The 17,541-nt window shown below is 33.1% G+C and overlaps 1 protein-coding gene and 1 long non-coding RNA gene across 2 annotated transcripts in view; both read left to right on the top strand.

Moving 5' to 3' along the window:
* LOC149900358 (uncharacterized) overlaps positions 1-17,541 on the top strand; it is a 258,744-nt gene that overhangs the window by 208,314 nt on the left and 32,889 nt on the right. The window lies entirely within an intron of this gene.
* LOC149900360 (uncharacterized) lies at positions 1,351-17,518 on the top strand. Its single transcript, XM_090113067.1, has 9 exons — positions 1,351-1,440; positions 1,650-1,884; positions 2,209-2,345; positions 2,723-2,839; positions 4,623-4,766; positions 12,586-12,790; positions 15,385-15,476; positions 16,692-16,791; positions 17,318-17,518. The coding sequence occupies exons 1-9, from the start codon at positions 1,351-1,353 to the stop codon at positions 17,443-17,445; spliced, it is 1,248 nt and encodes a 415-aa protein (XP_089969193.1). The 3' UTR covers positions 17,446-17,518.

Here is a 17,541-nt window from a genome sequence, read left to right as displayed (position 1 = left end):
GTGTTTGTAATCAAATATACCCGCTTATCGAAATTATTGCACAAGTAAAATACATTTCAATTGCCTGTTGTTAAAGTCTAAATTCGAATGGCATACATGACGTCACCTGGAATATCACCAATCACCACTTTTTATAGACCTCCACGATTATATACAGATAAGGAAACGCACTAAATAATGCAAGTCCAATGTGGTTCTTGATATAATGGTTTATAAACAAAGAGTGTCACTTCGCAATAATTAAAGGTTGAAATGAATACTATAAATAAAATAGTAGTGTAATAAGTTCAAGTTTAACGCAATTATTCAGTGTAAACATATTGATCGTATTAATTGTTATTGGTTAATAGGTACCACCATAATTAATTAACGGTGGTTACAAATAACACAAATATTTGAAGTTCTTACCACTGCATACTCGGTAAATTATTGTAAGACTGATTTATAATAAATTAACTTGGTAAGTACTTATTTGTACCGAATCCAATTATCAACATAATATGTATGTATTTTTATTTAAATTTATTTTCCTCAAAATATGGTATTTTTAATGAATTTCATAGTAGCTTGTGCGTAAGTTGCAATAGGTCTATAGGTATATCTAGTTACGTGACTTTTCGAAATGAATTCAATTTGTAAAAAAATATTTACTTCAATTCTTCAAATGCAGATTTTAATTTATCTTGTTCCAGGTTCCTAGATTTTCCAATACTGCGTTTTATTTTATCTTGATTTATTTTATCTTTTCTATCGTACCGCCTAAAATAGCAATATGCAACATTTTATAATGTAATTTTTGCTCATCAAAAATATTTGAAATCTGTAATAGTTGAATGTCTTTTGTCTAGTAATAATTAGGTAACTCGTGTTTCGTATTTTCTTCAACTCTCATGTTCTTTTCTTCTTATAGTAAACTAGTGGTCCGCCCCGGCTTCGCCCGTGGTACCTACATGTTTAAACTATCCTACCTCTCAAGTTAGATCGAACTGCACATGGTGTGCGAATTTTATTATAATCGGTTAAGTGGTTTAAGAGTCCATTGAGGACAAACATTGTGACACGAGATTTCTAAATATTAAGATTAAGTTAACTAATTAGTTATAAGAAGGTTATAAGTATTTATTTTTATTACAATTGCATCGCTTAAAAACGATAATTTTTCTCGATTGTTTTTACAAATATACTATTTTTTAGTAGACGATTTTTTTTTATTTTCATAATTTCTCAATATAAAACCTTTCATAATCGCTCAAATTATAAAACAAATTTACAATATCTATCAACGTCAAACCATCTGTCATAATTTTCACAGTTTTTCTCAGCACTCTATAGAAATTACCTAAATTAAAAATGAACGAGTTATTACAGAAACATGGCTGTTCAAATGTTTTCAGTGTTCCCGAAGGATTGAAGGAACTCATGTCGGATATCTCACGAGAAGTATTATTGACATTATTGACTAAATTGATAATTACAAACATACTTACTTTGTTTTGCACTAAATTTTCAAACTCTTAACGTATTTGCAGCATGATTGATTATATTGTCTTCCTAAACGTTTACAACGTTTATTATTTGGAATTTTATATGTAATAATGATGATTAAATAAAACATCATCACACAATTTATTCATCATTCATTCATCTAGGTTTTACGTGAACAACCATCCAGAATGTTCGACTTCATCGCAAACTATCTATCCGTACTTCTAATTACGCGAGAACACGGCGTGATGGCTGTCAAAATTCTTGATGATCTGTGCGACTGCCGACCGTCGGTGTCAGAACATCTATTACAGTTGGGGTTGCCAGATACACAAGCGAAAGAATTGGCACAGATAATAAAAGAAGAAATTGAAGAGTTTGAACCTGTGGAGGGAAAAGGTTAATTTTTTAAAACATCGGTTTTTATTACCACGGTGATGGATGTGTAATATGATTATAGCAAATAGCAGATAGTGCTTTTTATTTTATTATATTTATGTAGATACGTCTATAGAAATACAAGCATATGAGTATTTAGGTCATAAGAATTCTGAAAATATACAAGATTAGTGTAAATTTTTGCGTTATTTATTCTGGTGAGCGAAGAGTTGATTAATTAGTGTGGTTTGCTGTGTGATTCATTCTTATTAGGTAGTCATTGTAAACTATTAAAGCTAATTTTAAGTCAAAATGCATTATTACAATATTATGGTATTTTTTTAGAGAAAATTAAAGAAATGCAAATTATGAAAAAAATATTGACAAGATCCGCTTTGGACGAAGCGATGGCCTCTCAAGTGTGCCAAGTCGCTAGAAATGCTTATCGAGATTATTGGTATCGAAAGAAGACATTAGAAAAGGTAGAACATTAGTAATAACACTGATTTAACCCAGCGGTTTTACCCTATGGAATTAGTGCAATTTTTCAGTGATTAAAGTAGGCATGTAGGCATAATATTATCAGTGTTTAACTAGCAGAAATTCTGAATTTTTATTGTATCTTTTATAATGTAATATTAAATATAGATAGGTACATCTATAAAAATGTATAACTCATTTCTAAAATTTACTTGAAATAAAGGCAGAAAATCTTTCATCAATGTGGGGTTTCAGCATTTCATAAACAAACTCATAAGACAAAAATACAGAATTGTTCTAGAGTCTAGACTTTGAACGACATAAGTAGGTACGACAAGAATACGAAAAACTTAACGAAAATTAATATGACTTGTTCTAGTCTTTGAAAAATCGACCCGAAGAGCCGTGGGAGATAGCAGCAGAACGTACTTTGGAAATCTATAAACGAACAAAACCCTCATTTACCGAAATGGACAGAGCTGCACAGAAGATACAGGTAATGACTAAACTAATGCCTGCTTTAATATATACTAGCTTACGCCCGCGTCTTCGCCCGCGGCTTCGCCCGCTTTGTCTAAAACCTAATAAATTGTATACTAAAACCTTCCTCTTGAATAACTCTATCTATTAAAAAAAACCGCATCAAAATCCGTTGCGTATTTTTAAAGATTTAAGCATACAAAGGGACATAGGGACAGAGAAAGAGACTTTGTTTTAGGGTAAAAGTGGGATAGATGCCCCACTTTTTGAAATAGCCTCATAATTTAAAAAATATGAATCTTATACGAACACTTTGTATGAATATAGCTAGGTTAATTATCTGTTTTGAATTACTATATATATTTTTAATCCTATCATTTATAGATAATGTGTAATAAATATTTTTGTAGAACACCTTTTTTGAGGATAGATGCCTACCTAGTTGGATAGTTGCCCCACCATGAAAATACTAAGGAGGATAGATGCCTGCAGAGTGGGATAGATGCCTGACATACTCTATAAACGCGAAATCTAATAAAATTAATATGATAAACCAGCAAATGTCAAGTTCACATAGTTGTTCTGTTGTCCAAGAATATACTTGCGCTCGCACTCCTTCTTTTCTTTTGTATTTTCGTGGCGTGGTTCTCCTACAATCAGTATAAGGGCAGATCATTAATAAGTAAGTAAACATAACAAAAAAAAAGCAAATTAAACGAGTAAAATCGGTTAACATAGAGAAAACCTCTGACGCAATCAGGTAAAAATATAAACAGTACCTGTGATTATCGATACTAACATGTACATATGTATTGAGGGATAGATGCCCTTAGAGGCCCCTAAGGGCATCTATCCCTCGAAAAAAAAGGGGCAACTATCCTTTTTGATAAGGATAGCTGCCCCAGTAGTTTTTTTATTAAATAAAAACAAAAGAGCCACTATTTTCACTTAGATTTGTACTTAATGAACCAGTGTATAGACATAATAAGAAATATAGTGAAATTTATTAATACTTATAAAGTTATGCAAAGGCAAATATCAACCTTTTTAAATTTTAACGTGTTCGTGAAGTTCGCCGCCGATATTATAACACGCACTAGCGAAACACGTCTTCACCAAACAACAGCTCATGCGTACACGAGGTGCGGGGTGATAGGAGCTCCTATTTAAATCATTAATTCGTAGTCAGGACTCTGGGAAGTGAGGTTTTTTGAAAATGGGGCATCTATCCTAGTGCGGCATCTATCCCACTTTTACCCTATACTATGTAGTGATGATACGTAATAATAATACGTAGTAATAATACTTAATTATTATAAATTGAATACATGATGTAAAAGTGTCTCATTCCAAAATAACTAGTAGGAAGTAATTTCCACGATTTCAAGACTATTTTTTGTCCGTTTGTCTGTTATTAAACTTTTCTGTTTATTCGCATAAAAGTAACGGAGCTTTCGAACATATAATTCGATTTTAATGGGAATTTAATTCGAATACAGAACAGATTTCATGGTAAACTAATTTCGATCCGTCAATCTTAAAATTAAAAGTAATTTCGCCTGGAAGAAATCACTACAAAGCGATAAGGCCGTCAATTTGTACGGTGAAGATTCCTTTTTTTATGATATTGAAAAAATGAAAAATGAAAATGAAAAATATATTTATTTAAAAACCATACATATATTATGTTTTACACAGTTACAATTGTATTTACAGTTATATCGTATTTTATATCTGTGCATTATACAATAAAGTGTTTTTATTTATTTATTTAAATTATTCATTCTTCTATTATCTAGGCCGCGTATAGAGGCTACCATTTGCGAAGAAATCTTCTCAGCCACTTGAAGCGTAAGCCAAAAAAAGCTGGACCTAAAGTGGACCTGCCGGGACCTCCGCAAGATATATCCGGTTCTAGAAACATAGAGTTGGGACCTGTAATTGTGAGTAAAAAAAATCAGTCAAATTTGATTAGGTTTTAGATATAAATAATTATAAATTCAAAAGTATGCAAGTACCTACGTATTCACGGCCATTAGCTGAACTAATTTTAAAGGAATTTAATTTTTACTTGAATTTTCGTAATATAACGATTGATAGATAGTTTTAGCGCAAATGAGCGACATTGCAAATATTTTTTTCTATAGGTTATCAATTATCATAATATTATTATTTAAATATCTAAGTTTTTACTATTATCTTAAAGCATAAAGGTATCAAGTAGCTTTAGTGCCGTTAGCATACTAAAGGAAAAGACCATAAGGAAAAGTTTTTCAACTAAAACGACTTCCTACGCGATTGCGTTAATTAATGTGTATTTTATTCACAAATTTAGATTTTGTGTTTAGTTAATAATTGTAATTTGTACTAATGACTTCTATGACGCGGTAAATATTCAAATTTAAATATTTCCCGCATCATAGGGTCCGAATAAAATGTCCTTTTTTAACACGCTTCTAATTTTAAATAGTTAGATACATATTTGGTGATGACTGACTCCCAATACTGAAACAGATACGATCTTAAATGCTATCTATATCTATAACCACTAATATCCTACTAATATTATAAATGCGAAAGTTTGTGTGTGTGTGTGTGTGTGTGTTTGTTACTCTTTCACGCAAATACTACTCAACCGATTACAATAAAATTTAGCCCACATATAGAGGGTAACTTGGATTAACACATAGGATAGGTTTTATCCCGGAAATCCCACGGGGACGGGAACTATTCGGGTTTTTTTTGAAAGGGCGGGCGAAGCCGCGGGCGGAAAGCTAGTAAAACTATAATATCAATATCGACTACTTACCTATAAGCGTTCTATTTTTAACCGACTTCAAAAAAAAGGAGGTATGTACACCGATTACTCCGTGGTTTCTGAGCCGATTTACGTGATTATTTTTTTGTTCGATGCGGGATGGTGTCGAATTGGTCCCATAAAAATTTTATTCGGATAGGCCCAGTAGTTTTTATTTTATGAGCATTTTTGTCTGTATTTGTAAATGTTGCAAGTGCAAGTTTGAAGTCGGTTGTTTTTAACGCAGTTATTGACTTGTATTAAATGTTTAAACTACACCAACTACATATTTACTTCCTATATAAAATATTATATTCAATTTAATAATCTTGTAAATAAGTACGCAATTTGAGACAACATTATGTTATAAAGACCGCGGGGAAAACCCGTTTTTATACAAATTTATAATAGAAACAAATACGAGTCTTTGTTTTTATTTTTTGCATATTATTATATTTCTCATTTACGAATGATTTGAATGTTTTGCTTTTCTTGTACCTAGGTTCTTCTTAGTTTTTAGAGTGTAGACATAACTGTCAAAACATTGAAAATTTATATAAAAAACATGGAGGTTAAACTACTTTTGATAAATTACATAATTTAGGCACCATTTTCATACTTAATATTCAAGTCAACATTGCCTTCGTATGGGTATTAAATTGTAATATACGAGTATGATTTTGCAGAAAAACTACCTATGTCGGATGACAGCTGCTATCTATAGGTAGGTATTATATCTAACTAGTGGTCCGCCCCGGCTTCGCCCGTGGTACATATTTCGCAATAAAAGGTAGCCTATGTCCTTTCTCAGGTATCAAAATATCTACATACCAAATTTCATGCAAATTGGTCCAGTAGTTTAGGCGTGATTGAGTAACAGACAGACAGACAGAGTTACTTTCGCATTTATAATATTAGTATGGATGTAGGTACTAGCAAGTGCTAACTCTCATTGTAAAATGATCATAATTTTTAGAAAAACTGGTTATAATAGAAACATCTAAATATTTATTCATGTTACAAATAAAATGAATCTAAATTATTTATATCATCGCAGTAATTCATAGTTAGTGTCATTCAAAACGCATTGGGATCGTTTTCCTCAAACAACTTATTTCCTTTAGATTGTAAGAACGTAAATTCATTAATGAGAATTGTTTATTTCTGATAAATTGATTATTTATTGTTAGTTTCCTTTATCATGGAATCGTGAATTCATATAAAAAGTCTAAATCTATATTGTTTTATGCATAAAATTTTCGTGTCACAATGTTTGTGTTGAAACTTATCCGAAATGGATTGATCGATTTTTATGATTTTTATAATGTAGTTAAATAACTATGTTTTTGGCAAATTAATCTTTACCAAGTCAGCAAGTAGGTTTCAACGTGGTTTCAACCTTATAAGCAGTGGGTCGTTTTCACATATTAGATTGTTTCACTATAAAGTAGATGTATTGACGTTGATTTTTCTTTCTATGTACGTATCGATACCTTCTTTTAGTAAAGGGGATCTTATTATATAGACCGTATAAAATATTTACGTAAACAAAAAACACAATAAAATTGTTCAATATTTTTATTTAAACTAACTTAGGCTCCTTAAAGTTAAAAGACATAAATAAATATACAAATAAGTACGTTACGCATAAGATCAACGTTCGACTAGTAGATAATAGTGTTGTCTCTTTGTAACATTAACGAAGTTATTATCAAGATTCAAGAAGCTTTAAGACAAAAAAAATTCAAGACTCAAAATAAAACTGCACAATTATTTTCGTTTGAACAAACTAAAAAGAGAGTCACTTAACATTTTATTATAAAAATAAAATGTATTTTGCTAGTACATATTATCAATGAATTTAAATTACTATAGTACACAACCAATAATTTTTAACTTAAATTTAAATACAGCCTCGGTTTATACAGGTTCAATACCTGCGCTTAAATATAAATAAAAAATTTAAAAAAAATGTTATCTACACAAACGATGGCAAGATAAAAACTCTAAGAAAAAGTTGCATTTTATCTGTAAATCTACCACATTTCTTGCAAAATAAATCATTTCATTTCATTTCATTTCATTTCATTTCATTTCATTTCATTTCATTTCATTTCATTTCATTAAATTTGACTTTACAGAGATTCATCACTTGGAGTATTAAATTAAGTTATTGTATTGTCGAGCCAATTTAATAGGCAACATTTGATGTCTATCAATTTTATCTTCGAAGAGAGGTAACCTGCTTAAAAACATCGATTAAAGTGAATTAATCGATACGGATTTGAAACATTTGTCAATCGAATTTATTAATTTATGACGATTTTTATTCACAAGTAATCAATGCATTCGATTCTAGATGTCAGATTTCGATTTTTAGAGTAAGGTCTCTGGTATTTAAAAAGAAAAAAGGTTTATTGACACAAAATTGTACGTCAGTTCTCCAATTCAGAAATTGTTTATTATGTTTAGAATGGTTTATCAGTAAAATGAAATCTTAAAATTACTTGTATCGGTCATTATTTTTATAAATATGTAGTCGTAATTGAAAAAAGTTAAGCAAATCTGCAGTTCTAACGAAACGAAAATATACCTATCATGTTATTTTACGTTACTAGGTTACGTTCTTGAATTTTGTTGAACTGTCAAATGTTGCCTATTAAAATGGCTCTACTATAGTTCAATTTACGATGATTCAAATTAAAAAGCATTTAAATTCATTCATTCATTCAAAGATTTTACATATCATATTACGCGACGCAATCAAATACTATCTAACTAGTATCTAGTTTATTTACAAGTCAGTTATTCACTGCTCGGGAGAATGGCAGAAAAATACTATTGTAGGTACATACTAATAGCTTCAGAGCTTTTTCAACAAAATTTAAAAAAATAGTTTTTTTTTTTTACAAAAATTGTGTCTATTGAAGACAGACAGACTTATCAGGTATTCATTTTCCCTCGACACTACGTTCATTCCACTTTTTTAAACACTTTTATTAAATGTAAGCGCATATTTCCATTTTCACAGTCACCAATCTCACATTAGGAAAGTTTACACTCCACTGAAGCCCTTTGAAGGTGCCACACGACGCTGCATATAAATAGTCAATATTTTCCAACTAACTCCATGTTATAGGGATCAAAATTATTCTAATGCAATGTCGACTCCTTTACGCATATTCCACTCCATCGTATATAGTACAAAGGGCAGTTTTTCCTGCCGTTCTTTAAACTAGCTCTTTTCAAAGGGTCCGGTATGACTTTTGGGCTGTCATAATCGTATCGTTTCGGTCTGTTTTTCGGGCACGTCACTAGCGGCGACAACTCCCCCGGCAGAGTGGAGTACTTCTCATTACTTTCCATTACGACTAGCCTATCCCACAATTGTTTTAGATAATATATGTCTTTTTCGATTTTACACGGGCTATCCTCGTCACAACTAACGAGGATAAAATACAAGGAAAACAACGCGAGCCGCTTAAGCGCCATGCTACCACGAGTGCCTGACTGGCTTTGACAATTGCGGTTGCCTCCAAATGCTTTTAAATAGCTTGTGTGTGTTGTGATTCATATAGTACAACTTCTATACATTAAATGACACTAAATTTTGTAATTATTGTAACATGACGTAAAGATATGCACGCCCGCGTAATTAATTCACTTTTAAGAATCTTACAGAGACAAGCAACGTTATCGCGGAATTGGATTGAGATTTGTTGTTTTCTTTTTAATCGATGAGTACATTGTTTGGGTTCCATATTTATTATTACATTTATATCTATCTACTGAAAAAGAAGAGCATGCATAATATAATAACGTTACAAGCCATCCATTCATAATAATTGAACTGATGTAAGACAACATGATAATTTGTACATAAATTTTCTCTCGTAGTTTTGGGGATGAAATAACAGATGAATGTGATAAAAATCATCTTAAAATGCCCTGCAACAATATAAAATAATACAATTAATTATATGAATATAAAGTACCTAAACAATAAGAAATCAAATGACGTGCTCTTAATGTTTATTAGAAGCATGCGCGAAATGCTAAGGCGCATAAAGCGCACGCGTCACATTATTTTCACGCGCGTACCTACATAATTTCTTGGTATCTATGGAATCGAGGCAGCAAATTTTGTATAGGCTTAGCCTTTCCCTCAGCTTCACTTGCATTTGTATTATAAATGTAATCGATAAAATGGATGATAATAATTTTGTCTATATTATTTCTAAATCCGGTAGAAAGTATCTACCAGATTTATTATTTGACCTATACAATTTTAAATTAAAATAGGCTAGAGTAGACTAATAAAATCACTTGGCTTCTTATCAATAGTAGGTAGGTATATATTATACCTAAAGGCTATATTATATGCAACTGTTGGTGGAGGTGAGGCGTCTTTCCATTCTACATAGGTATACATAGCCAGAACGCAACTATAGGAAACTGCTCGTGTATATTTTGTAAGCTTGTTTACAATAAATATACGCGAATTTTGCGTACTCATCATGTATACTTTTCGTTTGGAAAGACGCGGAGGTGTGTTAGAATTAAGTCTTTAGTCACAGAATACTAATTAATAGTTGTTAACCTTTATATCTTTTAATCAAAATTAAAAAAAAAAAAACAAATTTAATGGTCTCAAATGTAGTCCAAGCACATATTTTTGGGTATTTTTTATTAATTCACGCATTGTTTTCATTGACACTACGAGCGTGAATTTAATTTCAAGCTTATGACGTAACTTTCGCAGCTTATTTTGGCGCCTCCATAACAACACGTAAAATACGTGACACCTTTTAATGTCTTGAATGAATCCAAATAATTTTCATGTATATTGAAAGTTGATTGTTAGGCAAACAATTAAAAAAATAAATTAAAAGATCAGTATTACCTATAAAACGCATAACGTCAATTTTTGAGCCATCAAGAGCCATTTTTTGAAAATACCGATAATATTAATTATTAACAAAATATGAACATAAAATAATTTATTACTTACATGTCGAGGAAAAAATATTTTACAAATATAGAAGTCGACCGTAAATTATTATGATGATGCTGCAACAATTTCACCAAACAGATATTCAAATTTTGTACAATATAAAAACAATTAAGAAAAAACCCCAGGATACAGCTGGCTTTCAAATAAAACCGGTCGCAGTCAATGTGACGTAAAACGAACCAATTACTTATTGATCGAATAAATTAATGGCCTAATCTTATCTGGAAACTGTAAGGTCAGGCAAATATTAATAATTTCCATTTTGTTCAAATGACATAAACCCCTAGAATGAGGAAAATTGTTGAATTAAGGAATGCGTAGTAGATCGCTCCAGTATTTGGGATTTACGTGTATAAAGACGTCATTCCTGTCACTAATAGGACCAAATAAGCACCAAATACAGTAAGGATATTGTGATAGACATAGTAATTAGTCGCTGCTATAATATATTGCCCTATAAATTCCCTTTGGCGTCATGTATTTGATTTTTGTTACAAATATGTATGTATATGTCGCAGTCATCTGGTTAAATCTGCTATTTGATTGAATGACTAGCGCGATCAAGGAATCTAGTTATTTATATTGAGTTAGAAAATTAGTTATTTTTGTTTTTATTTGGTACTAGCTGTGCCCCGCGGTTTCATCCGCATTGCTCCGCTCCTGTTGGTCTTAGCGTGATGATATATGTATATTGTATAGCTTATGCCCTAAAGCCTTCTTCTATAAATGGGCTATCTAACACCGAAAGAATTTTTCAAATCGGACCAGTAAGGTTGGGTCGCCTAAGATCGGATGTGACATAAGATCGGATGCATGGAATAACTCGCAAACTAGGCAATATTCTCTACTGCTACCAACACTGCTAGATCCGCCATTTTGTTCTGCCCCTCTCTTCACTCTGCGGCCGGCCAGCGACCAGACGGGACGTGTACACAGGTGATTCAGCAGAAAAGGTGTATTTTGTGGCGAAAATCGTCGATCCGATCTTACCTACAAAATTTTGATGGCTCATTGTGGAGAGTACTTTCATTGAAATAATGTAATTAATTATTTTGGGGCAGAATTAGCGAATCCTCTTTCCATCTGTATACTTTGATTACGCCTAGGACGTTCACAACCCAAGATCCGATCTTCCCTCCCAATGCCGAAGATCGGACCGAAGTTTAGCTCTTGACTGCGCCTTATGCAATAATGCGCAATAATTATTAACTTTTAATATATTTAACTATCCAATGACGCTATGACTATCAGACCTTAGGTACATTTTCATTATTTAGTCCTAGAACACGGAGGATAAAAGTTTGAGAAACTTAATTAGGATGAGGAGGGAAGACCGGACTAAAAAAACGCAATAAAAAAAAAACTTCTTTGTCAATTTTTTTGAGGAATTTCCTGACTCAATCATTGATGCTCAATGTATGGACGTAAGTCCGGATGTTTTCCTAATGTTAACATTATTATTAAACGCATAGAAGTGAAGATACTATATAGTCCGATCTTCGGCCGAACTGTTATTTTCTTCACTATGGTAAGTCGAAAAAAGTCTGCTTTTTAGGCTCTAAATTTGCTTAGAAAGATAGCATCTACGCAAACCAAAAAATTAGGGGTTAAACAATATTTTTTTGTCATCAATTTACAGTTGACCGCAACAGAAAAACGACATCGAATCATGAGAAATAAAATAAAAAATACAGTACGTATAAAATTTTCGGCATATGCGTCCGATCTTAGGCGACCCAACCTTAGTTCCTGAGATTATCGCATTCAAACAAACAAACAAACTCTTCAGCTTTAAAATATTAGTACATATAGATAACGAAAAGAGCGTTATTATCATTAAAAGGCCGGCAAAGCACCTGTAACACTACCTATGTTTATGGGCGATAGTAACATCAGGTGGCCCACCTGCCCCTTTGATTGCTCCAACATAAAAAAGTACTGCATTTTTCAGAAAATCAAAGTGCCCAAAGACGACGTTCATGCTATGTTCGGAGAGCATGCTACGAAGAAGCTGGGCCTGCCCTACGATCCAATGCTGACCATCACCCATGTGGCTGATGATGATGATGTGGGTTCTGTGGGCCGATTGAGCAGGATCTCGGATAGGCCGAGAGAAAGCCGCGTGCCGAGCGCAGCGCCTAGTACCATTTCTGAAGGTAGCTTGACATTTTATACTATGGTATTGGTCTATTATCGTAGTTGTTATTTTATTGTTAGTATAAAATGCATTGGTTGATAATATAGATCTTGATTAAATAAAATAGGTGCAATGTGCCTGATATTTCACTTTTATTAATATATCTATCTATAATAATAATCTTGCGTTGTTTTAGGATGTATTTTATCAATCTAATGCCGGGTCCAGACTGGTGAAACGTAACATGCAATGTAACATTCTGCCTTTCATTGCATGTTCGCTGCTGGTGTGGACGCATAGCGCGCTCATAACGCGCATTCACTACGAACCTCCCGTAGTCGTGTTCCTTGCCCCATTGTGTTCGTCGAAAAACCGACAAATTTCGGATCGCTCCGCGCGCGGCTTGTAATGCTCGTAGCATGCGCGTGTATTGCACAATTCGCGCGCGCAAGACGTCCAAACTATGAGAAATTGTTACGAAGTGTGTTACCTTTCATGATACATTGCAGCAATGTGGACGGTGAATTCTTTCATTGCATGTTACATTGCATGTTACGTTTCACCAGTCTGGACCCGGCATATGAAGTTAAGCCTGTAGGAAATCTTGTGTTTTATTTACTCGCGAGAAAAATAATGACAATATAAGTAAGGACATAAAGGACTTATTTCAGGAAAATATTAAAATGATCTCCAAAGTACTAGAATAGGTCATCATCATGTCAATCAATCTATCTATCAGCAAAACAATATCTATTTAGTACTAGCGGTCCGCCCCGGCTTCGCCCGTGGTACATATTTACGTTTTCTCTACATAAAAACCATCCGAATATAATAAAAAAAGAATTATCGAAATCGGTTCAGCCGTTCTCGAGTTATGCGCTTACCAACACATTTTGCGATTCATTTTTATATATAAGATTTACATTGTTTCAATCAACCTAGCTAAGTAATAAGCAGTAAATTACACCCGGTTTTTATTACACGTAGTACCTATAACTACGTATTATTCTATGAGGTAGGTAGAGCAAAAAATATCCTCTTAATACCTACGTAATTAGTGTAAGTTAATTGACCTACACAGTGAAAGTGTGTTTATCCTTTTTGTCCAGAGGACGTCTATCCTTCCCTGGGAAAAACCATAGGTGTATGTGTGTGTGCGTAACCAACACTATGTGTGTGTGTGTAACCAACCATTAAATTATTTTATAGTTAGGTACGCGTAATTAATTGTAAAAAATAACGTTTTAAAAGAATCTCAAATGACATAATTATGTTGTAAGTGCAGGTCCACACTGCGAGCCTAGCGCGGTTGCGACGGCGGGCGCGAAATATCAAACGTATGAAACGCGCCTTTGCGTCCACATTGAAATGACTATGGCGGAAGCCTAGTGCGACGGTAATGAGCGAGCCAGCGCGCGTACTTTTCAAACTCTCCTATCCGCGCGTTCTGGCCACACTACGGGCCTAGTCAGCAAGCGACCCAATGCGCGGACGGCGGGGGTATCAAACCAGTTCGGTCTTGTCGCTCGACTTCATATCCTTTATTGTTTTTCGTAAAATAGCGGTAAATACTTAATTGTTGAAGTGAAACTTCTTTATTTATAAGTGCGATTCAATCTAAAACACTTATATACACCACAGTAATTTTGTAGGGTATAATCTCAATTCTTCATATAAGATTCTCCCGTTATTCCTCTGTTTTATTTATTTCGTGTACAACTTCTATAATGATCTCATCTATCCCTATCCGCGCGTTCTGGCCACACTACGGGCCTAGTCAGCAAGCGACCCAATGCGCGGACGGCGGGGGTATCAAACCAGTTCGGTCTTGTCGCTCGACTTCATATCCTTTATTGTTTTTCGTAAAATAGCGGTAAATACTTAATTGTTGAAGTGAAACTTCTTTATTTATAAGTGCGATTCAATCTAAAACACTTATATACACCACAGTAATTTTGTAGGGTATAATCTCAATTCTTCATATAAGATTCTCCCGTTATTCCTCTGTTTTATTTATTTCGTGTACAACTTCTATAATGATCTCATCTCAAAATCGGACGGTCCAGTAAAAAAAGCAAATCGTCCAAAGTTTGCAACACCCGAAAAACGTCGAACCGCTACTTGAGCTCGCGCGTCGGTGTGGCCACCGCGAGCGCCCGCTCGTCGCGCCCGCCTAGGCCGCCGCCACCGCGCATTCAGTGTGGACGCACACAATGACACAAGTCTTCTTACTGATGGAAGATAATCGTGTTATTAAAATATATTTGTGTTACATACTTAAAACTTTATCTATCTCAAAAAATTCCGCCGCGTGGTAAGTAAAATTGGAATTATAGAAAATATGGAATTTTGACTGTTCTGACAAATTAGTATGTTTTTCATAATGATTTAATTAATATGCTTCCAAACATATGTAGCCTTTCTGCAGCCACAATGCAAGCCTGTTATTATAATTATTGTCAGAAGTTTTGTAATTCGATTGTTATACTATGCTATTTTATTTTTGTAATTTTTTGTATTTTTTTTTGTGTCCTATAGTGTATAATCATATCATTGTCTTGTTTGGTTGCAATAAGTCTTTTTTGTATTAATTATTATTATTATTGTAAACAGGTATTCAGAGATTATCACCAGCAATTCAACCACCCAGCAAAGCAGCGCTTACCCCTGTGGAACTGTCCATGCACAAAATATCATTTTCCGAGGTATTTTTGCCCGTTTTTTGTTCACTTTGGCAACTTCGTTCGTTGATTATTATAGGTTGATCTATACTTATCATAATTACCGCAAATAAACAATTCAGTATATTTTTTTTAATACATTAGAGCTTTTTATTTTATTAAGAAATTGTCATAAATTAGAATACTTCAGACTTCATTATTACTTACTAGAGCAAGTTTATTTCAAAACCCAAACATTGTTTACATTAATTTTGGGAAAATCAACAACTACGTAAATGAAGCCTCAATTTGCTTACAAAATTAGTTTAAAATTTATCGCTGCAGCTGGAGCGTTTTTATATGAATGAGGCAACAAATAATATCAATCTATCCTTATAAACTTGTATTTAAATGAAACAAGTCATTATTTAAAAATTTACCTTATTCGAAGTACAATCTTTTGACTTTTCATAATTATATGTATTTCGTATTTGTTGTATTTCCTTGTTGACAACACAGGAAAACGTAGTAAAATATTATACTCGTAATAAACGCGATAAAAAATCCACCTATTCATCTATAATTTAGTAAATACCGCATAATAATTACCTTGTTCGTGTCTTAAAGCTTTCTGACATTTTTTTCCCTTTCAATTTTGAATAATCAATCAAATCAAAGTGAACCAGGCTACTAATATAGCAAAAACTGTTTTTTTTTTTAAAGGCACCCACCCGTCATCACAGGGTGTTCGCGCCACCTCTGGATTATGGTAGTCCAGAGACATTTTTTGCTTTTAGTTATTTATTTTTTGCATGAATAATATTAAAATACAATAAAAATACAATATAAAATACTACTTTAAAACAAGATAAAAAAAAATACTGGATTAAATTACAAATACTAAAATATACCATAATTGCTTAAAATGCTATACAATTTAAATCAAAATTATTATAAAAATTCGGTAAAAACACGGCACAAAAACACTCAACTTAATCCTATATATCACAGTAAAGAGCTAACTAATATCACACACTATTCCTTTGGTTGACTACGACTACGATATTTCTACAATATTGTAGGAACGCATCCCTACACTTGTCCCCCAAAAACTGTTATTCAATAGGTACTCATGTTTATTTTTACATATTCAGATGTGTACTTATTATTAGACTTCATGCATATGTACCAAATGGATAATAATTAATAGATAAAGTTCTAGTTATCATATTTTTTTATGTGTGATATATTTTTACACAGGTTCCACCAGAAATCATACCCGATGTGACGATCGCTGATGATGAAGTTGTAAAAACGGTAGAACCTGCTGAAGAAGAACATGAAGTTCCCGAAAACATTCCAGGTTATTTAGATAGAACAGCTTATACTCTAACTGGCTAGAGATTTCTTCCCCATAATACCTAAGATGTTTCACTACGATAATAAGCAGCATATAGACAAGCTGCGGGTGGAAAGCTAGTCTAAATATATAAGCAATAAGGTATATTACTCATTAAACCGCAGGATCAGAGAATTTAACCACATGCGGATAATAATTTTACTATAATATGATTAAGTTTGTATTATAATTATTGAGCTATTTTCTTAGTATGTATAGTTAGCAATTATGCCTCTATAATTCCTAACAGTATAATATAATTCAATACAGCTGTAACTGTAAATTGATATTATCTGACCCAAAAAAGGATATAGTTAGGTTTCAAGTAACTTGATCAAAATTTTGACCTATATAGACCCTATAACATCAATAACACTTAAATAATACAGATAATGTTAATAGAATAAGGATGAAGATCATAAGCAAAAAATTGGCATGCGGCATTACAAAGGGACACTACGCGTCATAATAATATGTGATAATGCTTCTGAACTTCCAGATGACCAGACAGATGGAGGGAGTGTCCCAGCATCAGGTGCCTCCACAGCACCAGACACAGCCACCACCACAGACGTGGAAGATGAGGGAGATGTTACGGGAACTGATGAAGAATAGACAAGGACAGATATAATATGAAGAATGATGGAGAAGGGTGCTTTCCACCAATTACGTGCGGAGATGTGTAGCGAAGAATGTGTTTGTGTAGCGAGG

The sequence above is a fragment of the Colias eurytheme genome, chromosome 19 (assembly GCF_061535395.1).
Source record: "Colias eurytheme isolate Ceu_HAF_F1 chromosome 19, ilColEury1 Martin Lab GWU primary, whole genome shotgun sequence".
Taxonomy (NCBI): Eukaryota; Metazoa; Arthropoda; class Insecta; order Lepidoptera; family Pieridae; genus Colias; species Colias eurytheme.
This window is presented reverse-complemented; position numbering and strand designations above follow the sequence as displayed.

Coding starts and splice junctions, on each gene's coding strand:
- LOC149900360 (XM_090113067.1), top strand. CDS start 1,351: ATGAACGAGTTATTACAGAAACATGGCTGTTCAAATGTTTTCAGTGTT. Junction 2,840..4,622: donor GAGCTGCACAGAAGATACAG/GTAATGACTAAA, acceptor TCTATTATCTAG/GCCGCGTATAGAGGCTACCA. Junction 16,792..17,317: donor TGAAGTTCCCGAAAACATTC/CAGGTTATTTAG, acceptor GTGATAATGCTT/CTGAACTTCCAGATGACCAG.